This window comes from Pelodiscus sinensis, chromosome 14 (genome assembly GCF_049634645.1).
Source record: "Pelodiscus sinensis isolate JC-2024 chromosome 14, ASM4963464v1, whole genome shotgun sequence".
NCBI classification, from domain to species: Eukaryota; Metazoa; Chordata; order Testudines; family Trionychidae; genus Pelodiscus; species Pelodiscus sinensis.
This window is the reverse complement of record NC_134724.1, coordinates 9,136,430-9,149,115: the sequence shown is the minus strand read 5'-3', so window position 1 is coordinate 9,149,115 and position 12,686 is coordinate 9,136,430. Positions and strand designations below refer to the sequence as shown.

Genomic DNA, 12,686 nt, shown 5'->3' with positions numbered 1-12,686 from the left:
AACATATATTTTTTATAATTGGTGCCATGGCTAAATAGCTAATGCTGCCCTCCCCAAACCTTATGCCATGAGGGTCCCACAAGAAGAGAAATGCAGTGACCATCTTTTTGTTCTGTGTTTGCACAATGGAATCCTTAAGCACATGACAGGGGTTCCGAGACGTTACCACAATACAAATAATAAATAACAAAAAACAAAAGCTAAAGTTACTTCTCTGTTTATAGTTAACCTTAAGAAGCTTTTGTTTAATAGTGTCCTGGGGCTTTCTGAATCAACTGTTCTTCACATTTATACAGGGGTAAAAGTAACTTAAATTTCTGAGAGGTACTGTCCTATCACAACACGCTCCCCTTTGGGGGGGTCTAAAAGTGGGGAGGGTGGCCATACCACAATATCTATAAGAAATTTAAGTGTTGCGGGCTCAGGGCAGGGGTTCAGGCATGGGCGGATACAGGGGATGGAAATGCAGGAGTCAAGGTTGTGGTGTATGAGGTGCTCAGGGCAGAGGATTGGGGTGAAGGGGGTGCAGGAGTTATGGTTGTGGTGTATAAAGAGCTGAGGGCAGGGAGTAAGAGGAGGGGGTTCAGGGCAGGGGTTTGGAGCATGAGGAGTACAGGAATTAGAGCTGGGGATGCAAGAGTGAAGGCTGGGGTGTATGAGGAGCAGGGGCGGCCCGTTCATATAGGCGAACTAGGCAGTCGCCTAGGGCGCCAAATTAAATGGGGCGCCAAATGGTGGCGCAATATCACAGAGGGATTTGGAGGTGGGGGCGCCAATTGCATGGTTCTCCTAGGGTGCCAGTTGCTGTCAGCTAGTCTAGGGCTGCCCCTGATGAGGAGGGGGCTTAGGGCAGAGGGCTGGGTGAGTCTGGGGGAGGGAGCAAGGACAACATTTCAGGGACGGGGAGAGGGGGCTGCAGCTGCACTTACCCCAGTTGCTGAGGGTTTTTTTTTCCTGTTTGCTGACTAGGGAGCAAGGCAAAGCGCACAGCCTATGAGCCTTCCTCCTCTGCTCTCCCCTGGGCAACTGGGAGCAAGAGCAGGCTGTGCACTTTGCCTCATTCCCTACCCAACAAAAAGAAAAAAAAACTCAGTGACTGAGTGGCTTCAGCTCCCCACCCCACCCCCTGAAACGGCGGTTCTGGGCTGGAGTAGTCCCAGAAGTTCCCCTGCTATCCCCTCCAACCTGCCAGACTGCCTGCTTCGAGCGAAGCAGCCTGCAGGAAGCCGGGCTAGGACCACTCCTCCCCTCCCCCTGTGGCTAAATGCCCCAGCAGGCCAGTTTCTTGCTCCTTCATTAATTGATTTAAAAGCACTTTACAAACAGTCAGATCTGTTAATCTATTTTACATGTGGGAAAACTGAGGCACAGAGAAGTGCCATGACTTGCGCTGCACAAAGTCACACAGAAAGATAACAGCAGAGCTAGGACTAGAATGCAGGTCTCCTGAAACTCGAGTTGTCTGTCCACTAGCTCTCACTGCCTTTTCATGAATCTCCCATGGAGTTTCATCGAATTACATGATCTAATAGCAGTGCCAGGCACTGTCATTATTAATTCATTAAAAAAAACCATGTGTTTTTAACAGGTTGAAATTGGAAAGCAAACCATGAAAATCATGAAAGAAAAATGGCAAAGAAACAAAAAGTTCTCTGCACCAAAGCCGCTCAATGGGAAGAGCTTTGTTTTGTCTCCTGTAAAATATTCCAACTAATACCCGTTGCCCTGCAAACATAGGATGCACAGACTAAAGCACTGCAGTTTCAGTGACAGAATTTAAAAGGACAGGAAAAAATGTTCTTTTCTTTTTTTAAAAAGTAGGGTTTAAACTCTTTAACTGCCAATATGGAGAGCAGAATCTAGAAGTCTCTGACACAGATCAAACTGGGGGAGGGAGGGAGTGTTTGACCTGGCACACAGCAAAATGTGTCATGAACATACATTACTGCCCTGGTACATCCCATCATTTGCCAGGGTACCCAGTGATAAACGCCACATGCCTCCCACTAAACAGAAATAGGCACATACCATAGAGGTTAGGTTGGTGAGCTGTGCAGTTGTGAATATAGCACATTTAATGGTCATGAAAGATGACAGGTTCAAGATCTTGGAGAATGAAGTCTTGTGTTTATCTATTCATTAGGTACAGCATGGTCAGTATCACTAGACATTTCCCACACTGCCTTGCCAGTGTGTCTCAAACCTGACCTGAAGGAACTATCTCTAGGAGCAACATAGGCATTCAGTCTCTCTTCCCTTTCTCAAGAGATCCAAATAGCTGTGATGTGCCTATACATCTATTAAGAACGGGACTACCACCAAACTCAGGCCACCTAGGAGATGGTGCATGGGAACAAGTTTCAGACATCGGCAACCTGAGCTAAACTTGAGTCACTGACTTCCATGTGAAAATGTGACTTGGACAAAGATATGCTGTAAGTTTGCAATAAAAAACAGAAAAAGACTCCTCCCATCTACCCAGCCCTGTGCTTTTAACTGTCCATGCCCTACAAAGGCTGCTTTGCCATATATAGCTCCACTGAACCATGATTTCTGATCTTGTCATATTGTAGCTAATGGAAGGTTCACAGATGAGACACAGAGAAAGATGAGTACAGAAGGAGGAGGCGAGTCTAAATTTTAGTGGCGGGCAAAAAGTAATGGCTAAGGGCCAAGTTAGAGAATGGAAATGCAGTTTGGATTACCGGGCAGGGCCCTAAAACAAATTCATCATGAGGCCAGGAGCTATGGAAGGAGATCTGGCATTATGGAATTTCTTACATAGAGAATATCTGATATATAAAATACACTACTCAAGACTGTAACAAAAGAGATCTGGGCTTGGTTTGGGCCTACTAAATCCAGAGTCCCTTCCTAGCTGTGAGACAGAGCATCAAATCAACAAAAGCACGTTTAGTATGACACAGTTACAGAACTTCAGATGTAGGGATAACATATCAATGTATTAAAAATGTGATTCCCCCAAATGGAAGTGACTCCCTATAATTTGTTCCCCACAACTTAAAGTGTTTAGATTGATTATTAATTCTTATTCTTATTCTTATTATTAGTTAAGATTGTTAAATGTTTAGATTTATTATTATTATTGCCCCTTTAAAATATAATGTATTAGGTCATGTAACTTAGAACTATTAAGAATATAATCCTATGTAGCCAGAAACAGCCCCCACTCTGTGCCCCAGGGCATGCTCAAGCTTTTGCAAGGGGCTGCTTGAAATTGACATTGCAGAGATACACTGTAACAATGCATTGTCAAGCCACTAACTCTGCTATAGGAGCCAAGCCCTGTAATTGACTAAGGGCATTGTTACATAATTGACCTGTTCTCTTTAAAACATTGTAACTTTACTCAGCACTCAGAGAATGTTTTAAGCAATACCACCCAGAAATTTTTTGTAACTACAACTCTGATATATGTAACGTTATTATTATACAAAAATATTGTATGGGAAACATTAATTAAGGAATGGATGTAAGAGAGAGAGTGCTTGGATGATGAGTGAATGGTTCTGAGAGGTGCCAGCCTGAGAATACAGCAACAAAGGGCTGAAGAAGGCGTCAGGTGCCAGTGCAACCAAAAGGTGTCAAGTGGAGAAAACCAAGTACTGGAGGTCCACCCGATGAGATCACTGACGAGCACCTGGCAGCCACCCTGGAGACATCAGCATGATGCAGCAATTTCCATAGACTAGCATGGGAAGAAATTCCTATAAGAACTGGACTAAAAAACTATGGAATCAGAGTCCAAGGTTCTGCTGCCAGCCTACTAGGAGCTTCAGATGCGCATCTGATCAGGACTTCGCTCCCCACTACCATCACTTGTGTACAGAATACCTGGCCAGTATTCTGTCACAAGCAACTTCCAGGCTGGTAACTATAACAAATACACAGAACCTGAATGAATGGATGAATGAATGTTTATTTATATGTATAAGGGTTAAGTAGTTAAACAACGTTGTTTGCTTCTATCTTTTCTTTATTATTTTATTATTATCTTTACAATAAATGTGGCTTTTTGCCTTATCCCCCTCATAAGATCCTGCTTGCTTTTATTTGGTACAACACAGAGCGTAAGATTACTTTCAAGCCACACACTCCAAGTGAGCTTTACATGATAAGCAAAGAGGGAAATGAACAGCACAGTTTCAAACTTCCCAAAAGGACCTTGGAAAACGTCTGTGGTAATTGATATTCTCATCAAATGTTGGGAATGGGCCACATTCACACAGTTTGAATTTACCTCTCAATAGCACTATTCCTCTGCTAGCAATATAAAAAATTTTTTAAAAAATTAACCATGTAACTGACCAAAATTCTATGTTACAGGGTTAAACGTTTTCAGGGATGTAGAGGAATGGAGGGAAGGGTCCTTGAGTGTTGCCACTAACCCTGGACTCTCAGGTGACATCCCTCACTCCTGGTTTGCTCCCCTCCTAGGCTCCCTGCCACTGGCCCTGCTGCTGGAAGGCTCCCAGCCATCAGCTCTGCTGCTGGCAGGCTCTCGACTGCTGGCAGGCTCCAGGCTGCCCGACCCACCGCAGTGGTTTCCCAGCTGTCAGCGAGCTCCTGGCAGCTGGCCCCATCACCCCAGCCATTCCTGCCACTGGAGGGTCCCAGCAGTTGAGTTTAGCCATTAACAGCAACTAATAAGCATCAACTTTTCAGTTAAATGGTTAAACGCTTACATCCTTATCCCCTGCATAGTCATGTAACACACCATCTTTGCATGTGTATATATCCCTGCCAAAATGAAGTTTCCATTTCATGCATCTGACAAAGTGTCTTCCAGCACAATAAATTTGTTAGTCTTTAAGGTCCCAAAGGACTCCTCATTGGTTTTGCTGAAACAGACTAACACAGCTACCCCTCAAACAAACAAAAAAACCAAAAACCAAAACGGCTGCCCAGAGAGGAAAACACTGGCAACAAGATCCAAATGTTGGCAAGTCTGGACTTTAAGCTTTTGTATTTAATGTGTGAACCTGGTTTAAAATCAAAACTGTTTACCCAGAAATAGATTCAAGTTGTCTAATATTCCACCCACAACAGACTAGTATGAAAACTTATTTTTCTGAAGCATGAATCATTACAAATCGAATGTGTCTCTCCAAAAGCTTTGCTCCAAAATATTTAAAGACTTAAGAGGGAAACGTATAGTTGTAACTAAGTGTTTGCAAATTCTGATACAGTTCAGCACACTGTATTCATAGACACATCCAGGATTCCTTAATCACCTGATATGTGATTACCACTGACAGCACACAAGAGTGCCAACTACACATCAGCACAAGGAAGGAGTTCAGCACTGCACAGGGCAGGACTCCTAATGCTTCATCCCTTAGAAGGGCTGCCAGAGGAGGGCAACTTTAATCTATTGTCTGCCTCCTTCCCAGCATTCACCTCCTGCTTTTGGGACTGTGCTGACCGATTGCCCTTAGGCAACACAATTCACCTCCAGAAAGAGGTTCCCTCACCAATTTCTCTGAACCTATTTTGCAACTTCATTTGAGCACAAAAGTCCAAACATCTCCTGAGAGAGCCCTTATGAATTTTAGTGTTGATTCGCATTATCTTAGGAACAAGTAACTGACACGTTTTAACAGTAATTAACACCACTAAGATACACATTCCAGTGAGACGTTCTCCACATTGTTCTTTTCTGTCACCAGTTTAGTGATTTAGCAATTGTGGCTTACCCTGGTACAAATAGTCACAGAGTAGATATCTTTAAATCAGCGCAATGGGCCTCAACTTATATTAGACTTCTCAAGTCCTAGATGTTTTTCAACCCACAAAGGACTGTATGGTCTAGCCTGACATCTTGTCTATCAGAAGCAACTGAATTAACCAGATACTGAACCTAATAATTTATGTTTGACTAAAGACTATCTTCCAGAAAGACATCCAGTCTTCATCTGAAGACAGATAGAGAGTCTACCACTTGCCTAGATCAGTGTTTCCCATCCTGTAGTCTACCGACCCCTGGTGGTTTGCGACGGTACTATAGGGGGTCTACAGAAAGTTTAAAATAGAAATTAAAATAAATGTACGGAGTCTCTTGCAGCCAGCACGTTCTTCAACCTGTGTTGCTTCCGGCAGCTCAGGAAGCAGCACGGGCTGAGGAACATTCAGGCTGCAGGCACAGCTGAATGAGAGGGTCTGTAAAATTTGAATAGATTGAAAAGGGGTCCGTATGCTCGAAAAGGTTTGGAGCCACTGCCCTAGGTAGTGGTTCATTACCCAATGGTTCATTACCCTCACTGTTTAAAATCTGTGCCTAATGTGAATTTGTCTAGCTTTAATTTTCAACACTGGTTCTAGTTATACCTTTCTCTCCTAGATTAAAGCCCTTTACCCATTAGTGCCCTAGTATTTTTTTCCTGTGGGTACGTCTACACTGCAGCACTATTTCAGGATACTTCTGGTATCCCAAAATAGCTATTTCCCATTTTACTCATAGACTCATAGACTTTAAGGTCAGAAGGGACCATTATGATCATCTAGTCTGACCCCCTGCACAGTGCAGGCCACAGAATCTCACCCACCCCCTCCTAGAATAATCCTCTCACCTATATCTCAGATATTGAAGCCTTCAAATACTTTGAAGACCCCAAGATGCAGAGAATCCTCCAGCTGTGATCTGTACCCCATGCTACAGAGGAAGGCGAAAAACCTCCAGGGCCTCTACCAATCTACCCTGGAGGAAAATTCCTTCCCGACACCAAATATGGCGATCAGCTGAACCCTGAGCATGTGGGCAAGACTCACCAGCCAGACACCCAGAAAGTTTGACAGCACACTCATTATTTTGAAATATCTTTTGACATAACGGGCACGCTATTCGGACTTCCCTGTAAATCTTGTTCCACCATGATTAAGGTACATTTCAGAATAGCGGTTTATTTCAAAATTTGGTGCTGTGTAGACAGCACCAAACTACAAAATAAGCTATTTTGAAATACACTTGAAATAAGCTACACAATTTGCTATGCAATTTGTTATTTCGAGCTAAGGGAGCTGTGTAGACGCAACCTGTGAAATTACTTCTACTCTGTGATCAAGTTCCACCTTGATCTTCTTTTTGTTATACCAAACAGATTGAGCTTTTAAGTTTCTCACTGCACAGAATTTTTTCCTGCCCTTGATTCATTCTTGCAGTTCTTTTCCTCACTCACTACAAGGGAGATTTAGGTTAAATAGGAGGGAAAATGTTCTAATTCTAAGTGTAGTTAAGCACTGAGATAGACTTCTAAGGAAGACTGTGAAATCCTCATCACTGCAGTTTTTGAATAGAGCAGACAAACACCTGTCAGGCATAATCTAGGTTTACTTGGTCCTGCCTCAGAGAAGGGTGCTGGGCTTGAAGACTTCTTGAAGTCCCTTCCAGCCCTGAATGTCTTTGATTCTATTTTCAGCTTTCTTTTTAGGATATGAATACCAGAACTGGTTACCATATTCTGACCTCCCAACTTCAAGTCTCCATTTTCCTTAAGGAGGCACTGACAGGCAACAGCCTCTTTCAGCACTTTAACAGAGTGAAGCCCCTTAAGGACTTGGAGGGCCTGGAGTTAGTCATCCTTGATAACTAAATAGACACATCTGAGTTGGATCAGGTAATAACTTATAAAGGACAGCAGAAGGCTTCAGTTAAAGGTGAAGCTCAGAAGATTACAGGCTGTAAAAAAGGCTGCTGTAAGGAAGACCCATTTGGCAGCCAGTCAGAAACCTGAGGCTCCAGCCAGCTAGAGCTTGGGTGTGGTCTGCCAAGCCAAGAAAGACATGAAGAACAATTGGAGACGGATGGAATTTGAATGGGCACAGCTTTCCAAACAGTCCAGATCATGCAGGCAGTGTAACCGAGAATAGAATTTGGACCCATTGGGTTTTAATGGAAGGAATATGAATAACTGCCAAATTCTACAACTGCCAAATTCTCTGATTCATTCTCTTCAATGGTATGCAAGTAATTTCTATCTAAAAATTTAAATGGGCACACAGAATTATTTACATTAAAGGGGAGACTACATTTCTGGGGATATTGAACTGATGGAAATGTTTCTCTTACCTTTCATTTTGGCTGTGTAAAAAGCAACAGCATCTCCATTCCTCCAGAATATTTTGGCAGACTCCTTGGCGGAATGAGATACAAAGAATGTATCATTATCTGAACTCCTTTCTAACAGTCCAAAAATAATGTAGTTGAGAACAAAGAGGACAATCCTTTCTCCAAATGTTTGGACCTTAGAGAAAAAACAGAGAAAAAAAACGAAGAGACTCAAGGGATTTTGCCTTCCAAAGAAAATTTTCATTTTGTCTTGTTTTTTAAGAGGGTGATGAATGTATACCACTCATCTGGGACAAAAATTCCTCATCAACCAGTTCAAATAATAGAAAGGTAGGGCTCAAAGGGACATCAAGAAGTCATCAAGTCCAGCCCCTTGCTGAGGCAGGACCACGTCAACCTACACCATCGCTGACAGATGTCTGTCTAACTAGTTCTTAAAAAGCACCGATGATGAGGATTCCACTACTTCCCTTGGAAACTTATTCCATATCGTAACTACCCTTTATAGCAGAGATTTTTCTAATACTTAACCTAACAGTCCCTTGCTTCAGATTAAGTCATTACTTCTTGTCTGATTTTTCAGTGGCCATGGAGAATAACCCACCCTCTTCACAACAGCCCTTAATATAGCTGATGACTGTTACTATGTCTCTCCCCCTGCAGCCTTTCTTTTCTCAAGATTAAACATAGTATAAGAAGAAATTATAATTGCCTTTGGACATCACTGTCCATTTATAAATCCTGCCAATCCCCCTGCAAAGTACACTTTTACAGATGGGGAAATTGAAGCACGGGGAGGTGAAATGACTTGCCCATGGTCACAGTAAACCAGTGACTTAGCTGGATATAGAATTGGAGTGTTCTGGATTACCCACACTTGGAAGTGTACTAAAAGGAGACTATGTATGTTACCCTGTTTCTATTGACTGGAGTTTGATGGTACTGCATGTCACCGTGAACATATGCCAAATGATAAAATGACCCAAAATACATTAAAAGAACTCAAGGGGCCAAAATCCTTTTGTGATCCTCCACTGTTACAGAAGAAACTTGAGAAACAGCTGTGTAGAGCCAGTACTGCCAAAAGCGTACCTGCAGGTTGGGAGATGGGTTTACTCCTCAACCCTCTTCCCCCCACTTAGTTTGTAATGGCCTAGAGGAATGCTGACCAGCACCTGGTGACTAAGGAGTTAGGCTCAGGTAGCTAGCAAAGGTGATGGCCAGGGGCCCGGGAGAACCAATCGAGATAGAGGGTTGAAATTTGAATTGGATATAGGTTCTGTGCCTACTTTCTTTGTGTGGGAGAGATAAATCAGGAGTTGAGAGGCACAGTGGCTACATCTATACTGCAGGCTTTTTGCGCAAGAACAGCCGTGGATCTTGCGGAGCATCTACACGGCACGTGTGTTCTTGAGCAAGTAAATTTATAGTAAAGCGTCAGAAAGTAGGGCTTCTTGCACAAGAGTTATTTCTCTCCCCACAAGGAATAAGCCCTCTTGCACAACAAGGCAGTGTGGATGGGCAACAGGAGTTTCTTTCACAAGAAACCCCTATGGCTAAAATGGCCATCAGAGCTTTCTTGAGCAAGAGAGCACCCACATTGCCATGGACGCTCTTGCGCAAAAGCACATCTCTTGTGTAAAAGCACGTGGTAGTGTGAATGCACTCTTGTACAAGAATTTTTGCGCAGAAACTATTGCGCAAAACAGTTCTTGTGCAAAAAGCCCGCAGTGTAGACGTAGCCAGTATGATTTAAAACCAGATAGGCCTACTGTGTCTCCAAGGAATTCAAAGCATGGGAGTGGACTGAGCAAAGAGAAAGCTGGAAGTAAGCAAAGGGAAAAGTGAATCCAGTCACATTCAGGATAATTTTTCTTTATTCTGTGGTTTGGTATGAACTGCTCTGTGTGATTCTATGCCTCTCCTACCCATTTACCACCATCTAAGCATTGTGTTGAGACGTTTCTCTGTGTTTTAATTTGTTTTCCTTAGCTGCTCTGTAACATTTAGCAACCAAGTATGCTTTCTCAAGTTTACCTTTTTTTTGTAATAAAAAATCACTTTTTTAAAAAGTAATGATTTGATTCTTGTATCCTGGAAGGTCTGTTTGTGTGCATCTGCATGCCTCTGACTGAGGGATCAGCTACCAGACACTGCAGCTTGTTTTTCTCTTTTCTTTTTTAAAGCTCTTTTGAGACAAAAGAGCTTGGGGTACCTCTAAGGTTGATTTCAAGCGTTCACCCCCGGTTTTTAGGGATCAAAAAGCACTTGATGGTGGCGGCGATTCCCCAAAATCTGTGCATTATGATTTTCGGGGGAAGTTTTTTGTACCCAGTGCCTGTAGAGGCAAGGTATTGAAGCTCTCTTGTGGGCCCTCACCTTCTGCACTCAGGCTACCAGAACGGGGAACAGCCCTGACAGTTCCCTATGCAAAACCTATTAAATCAGGTTGCATATTGAGATGGTTGAATTAATCCTTGCAAGATTAAACGCCTCATAGATTCAGGGAAAGAATGACAGAGGAAAGAAGGCAAGAAGCACTCTCAACAGGGAGGCAGAGGGGTGGGTAGGAAAGGGAAGTAAAGAAAGGCAAACTAGTTTGCCACATGGCAATACAAATCCTATATACACAGTGCAATTAACCTTCTTAGAAGCTATGACTAGATTAATTTAAAAGTCAGTAATATCTTTCCATCTATTCTCCCAAAACAAAATTACTGCATTAGATCAAGTGTATTCATTGTGAAGAATAAAATAAAACAAACATTACATAAGAACAGCTCAATAAAATAAATAAAGTCTAAAAAACAATCCACGGCAAAAGCTTGTAAATGGCTAGATAAGACACTGTGCCAAAGGGTGCCAAAGAGCATCTTCTCAACAGATGGTCAATCAAGAGGCACTAATGTGTTATTGCTAATGCAATAGTTCAGTTTATCTGACTGCTTCTTTACCTGCTATGAGGGCAACCTTGAAATAAATGGAAAGAGAGAGAGAAAAGTCAGCAAATGAATCATTAACAGGACATGGAAAATTAATATTTATTCAAGAGGTGAAGGTGGCTCTGCAGTAGGGAGACCAGGGTCATGCCCGAAGAGTATACACAATAAAAGCACAAACAAAATATATGTAATATTATGAAACACAGAACACTATATGGTTCCCACAGCTGGAATGCTTCACAATAATGGTTCACAATTGTCCAGACCTGTATAAGTCCTTCTCTAGAGGAATCAGCAGTCTTCAATACATCTTCAATGGACCACCAGGACTGGTTAAGGTAAACTGCCAATACTAAAATCAGAAACAAGGACACATCAACTCAAAATAGCTGCTGCAAAGACTACTAACAAGCAAATTCATTGGTAAGAAAAAGAAAAGGAAGATCAGAATTAAGATCAACATTTGGAAAACTAGTTGCCTGGAGTTAGATATCTACATAAAAGGGGTCTGATTTTTCACTCAAGAAACTAAATGAAGGTTTTTCACTTAAGAAACTAAATGAAGGTTTCCAAGTCCTAAAGCTAGCACCCTAACCACTGGATGACTGTGTTCCTCTAAACCAGGAGTGGAAAAACTGTGGCCCCTAGCTTGCCTGGATCTGGCCACGGAGGCTCGGGGCTCCTCCCCCAGCATTGGTGCTCCAACTTCCTCCTCCCCCCAACAGGGCTGGAACACACAATATCTACTAGTCTGGGCCCCCCCAGGCTCTGGTATGCAAGGGGATTGTGATGAGTGTCTTTTTCCTTCTCCGTTGAGGGCCACAACACTGTGGGTTTGGCTGGGGTTTTTTGCTTCTCACTTGTATGCAGCCCCTGACTGATTTTTCTGCGGGTCAGCGGCCTTTGACTCAAAAATGGTTCCCCACTCCTGCTCTAAACCATCCTACCAACAAACAGCAGAATCCTCTCAGTCAAGGACAAATTTATTGACAAGCAAGTGAAAAGGTTTTAAGGTGAGTGTCCTCGTTTACCTGTTTTAGCTCCAAGTTATAACAAATGTTTCTAATGTGCTTATGTTAGTTTCTCTTTTTACTTCAATCTTTACTAGCTCACAGTGGGCTTTCAGTCCAGGATCATTGCTTAGTTAACCTATTTGTTGAATAAACTATTAAGGTACATGCCAAAACACGTTACACTTTGTGCGCTGAGTTTAATAAAAAAAAAAAAAAAAAAGCAGTTGCAGATGCCTGTTTATAACACCACATCCTATTAATTAAATATTATGAACGTATGGGCACAGGGTTTTCATACATTTTCTATGATGGATTCAATCTGTTCCCTCAATTCTTTTACTCCACTTTCCAATGCAAGTAGTCACTGCTCCACTACATATTCATGTCTAGTTACCAAAGACAGCAGAGTCAGACAAAGGGATACAAAGGGCCGTACTCTGACTTCACTGGGAGCTGCATGAGGTTAATCCCAAAACAGATTTGGAATGAAATCTACATCACCATCCTCACTCCTCACACACAGTGTGATGATCAGAAAAAATTGGAAAAAACGTTGGTGAAAATAGGGAAATGCATAAGCACATTCCAAGGAACTACTTGACTTTTATGGAACATTTACTGCGCTATTCAATAATTTAAGGGGTT

At 42.4% G+C, this 12,686-nt stretch overlaps 1 protein-coding gene across 9 annotated transcripts in view; it reads right to left on the bottom strand.

Annotated features, from left to right (window-relative positions):
- Nucleotides 1–12,686, bottom strand: part of FAM169B (Protein) — a 68,293-nt gene that overhangs the window by 18,762 nt on the left and 36,845 nt on the right. For 8 of the 9 annotated variants that reach the window (XM_075896971.1, XM_075896975.1, XM_075896979.1 and 5 more), the window contains 2 exons: nucleotides 11,295–11,380; nucleotides 8,087–8,261 (listed from right to left, as the gene is read on the bottom strand). In XM_075896971.1, the coding sequence (XP_075753086.1) occupies nucleotides 8,087–8,261; nucleotides 11,295–11,380 (261 nt within the window). The remainder of the gene's footprint in view (nucleotides 1–8,086; nucleotides 8,262–11,294; nucleotides 11,381–12,686) is intronic. The other variant, XM_075896973.1, reaches the window with a different exon arrangement.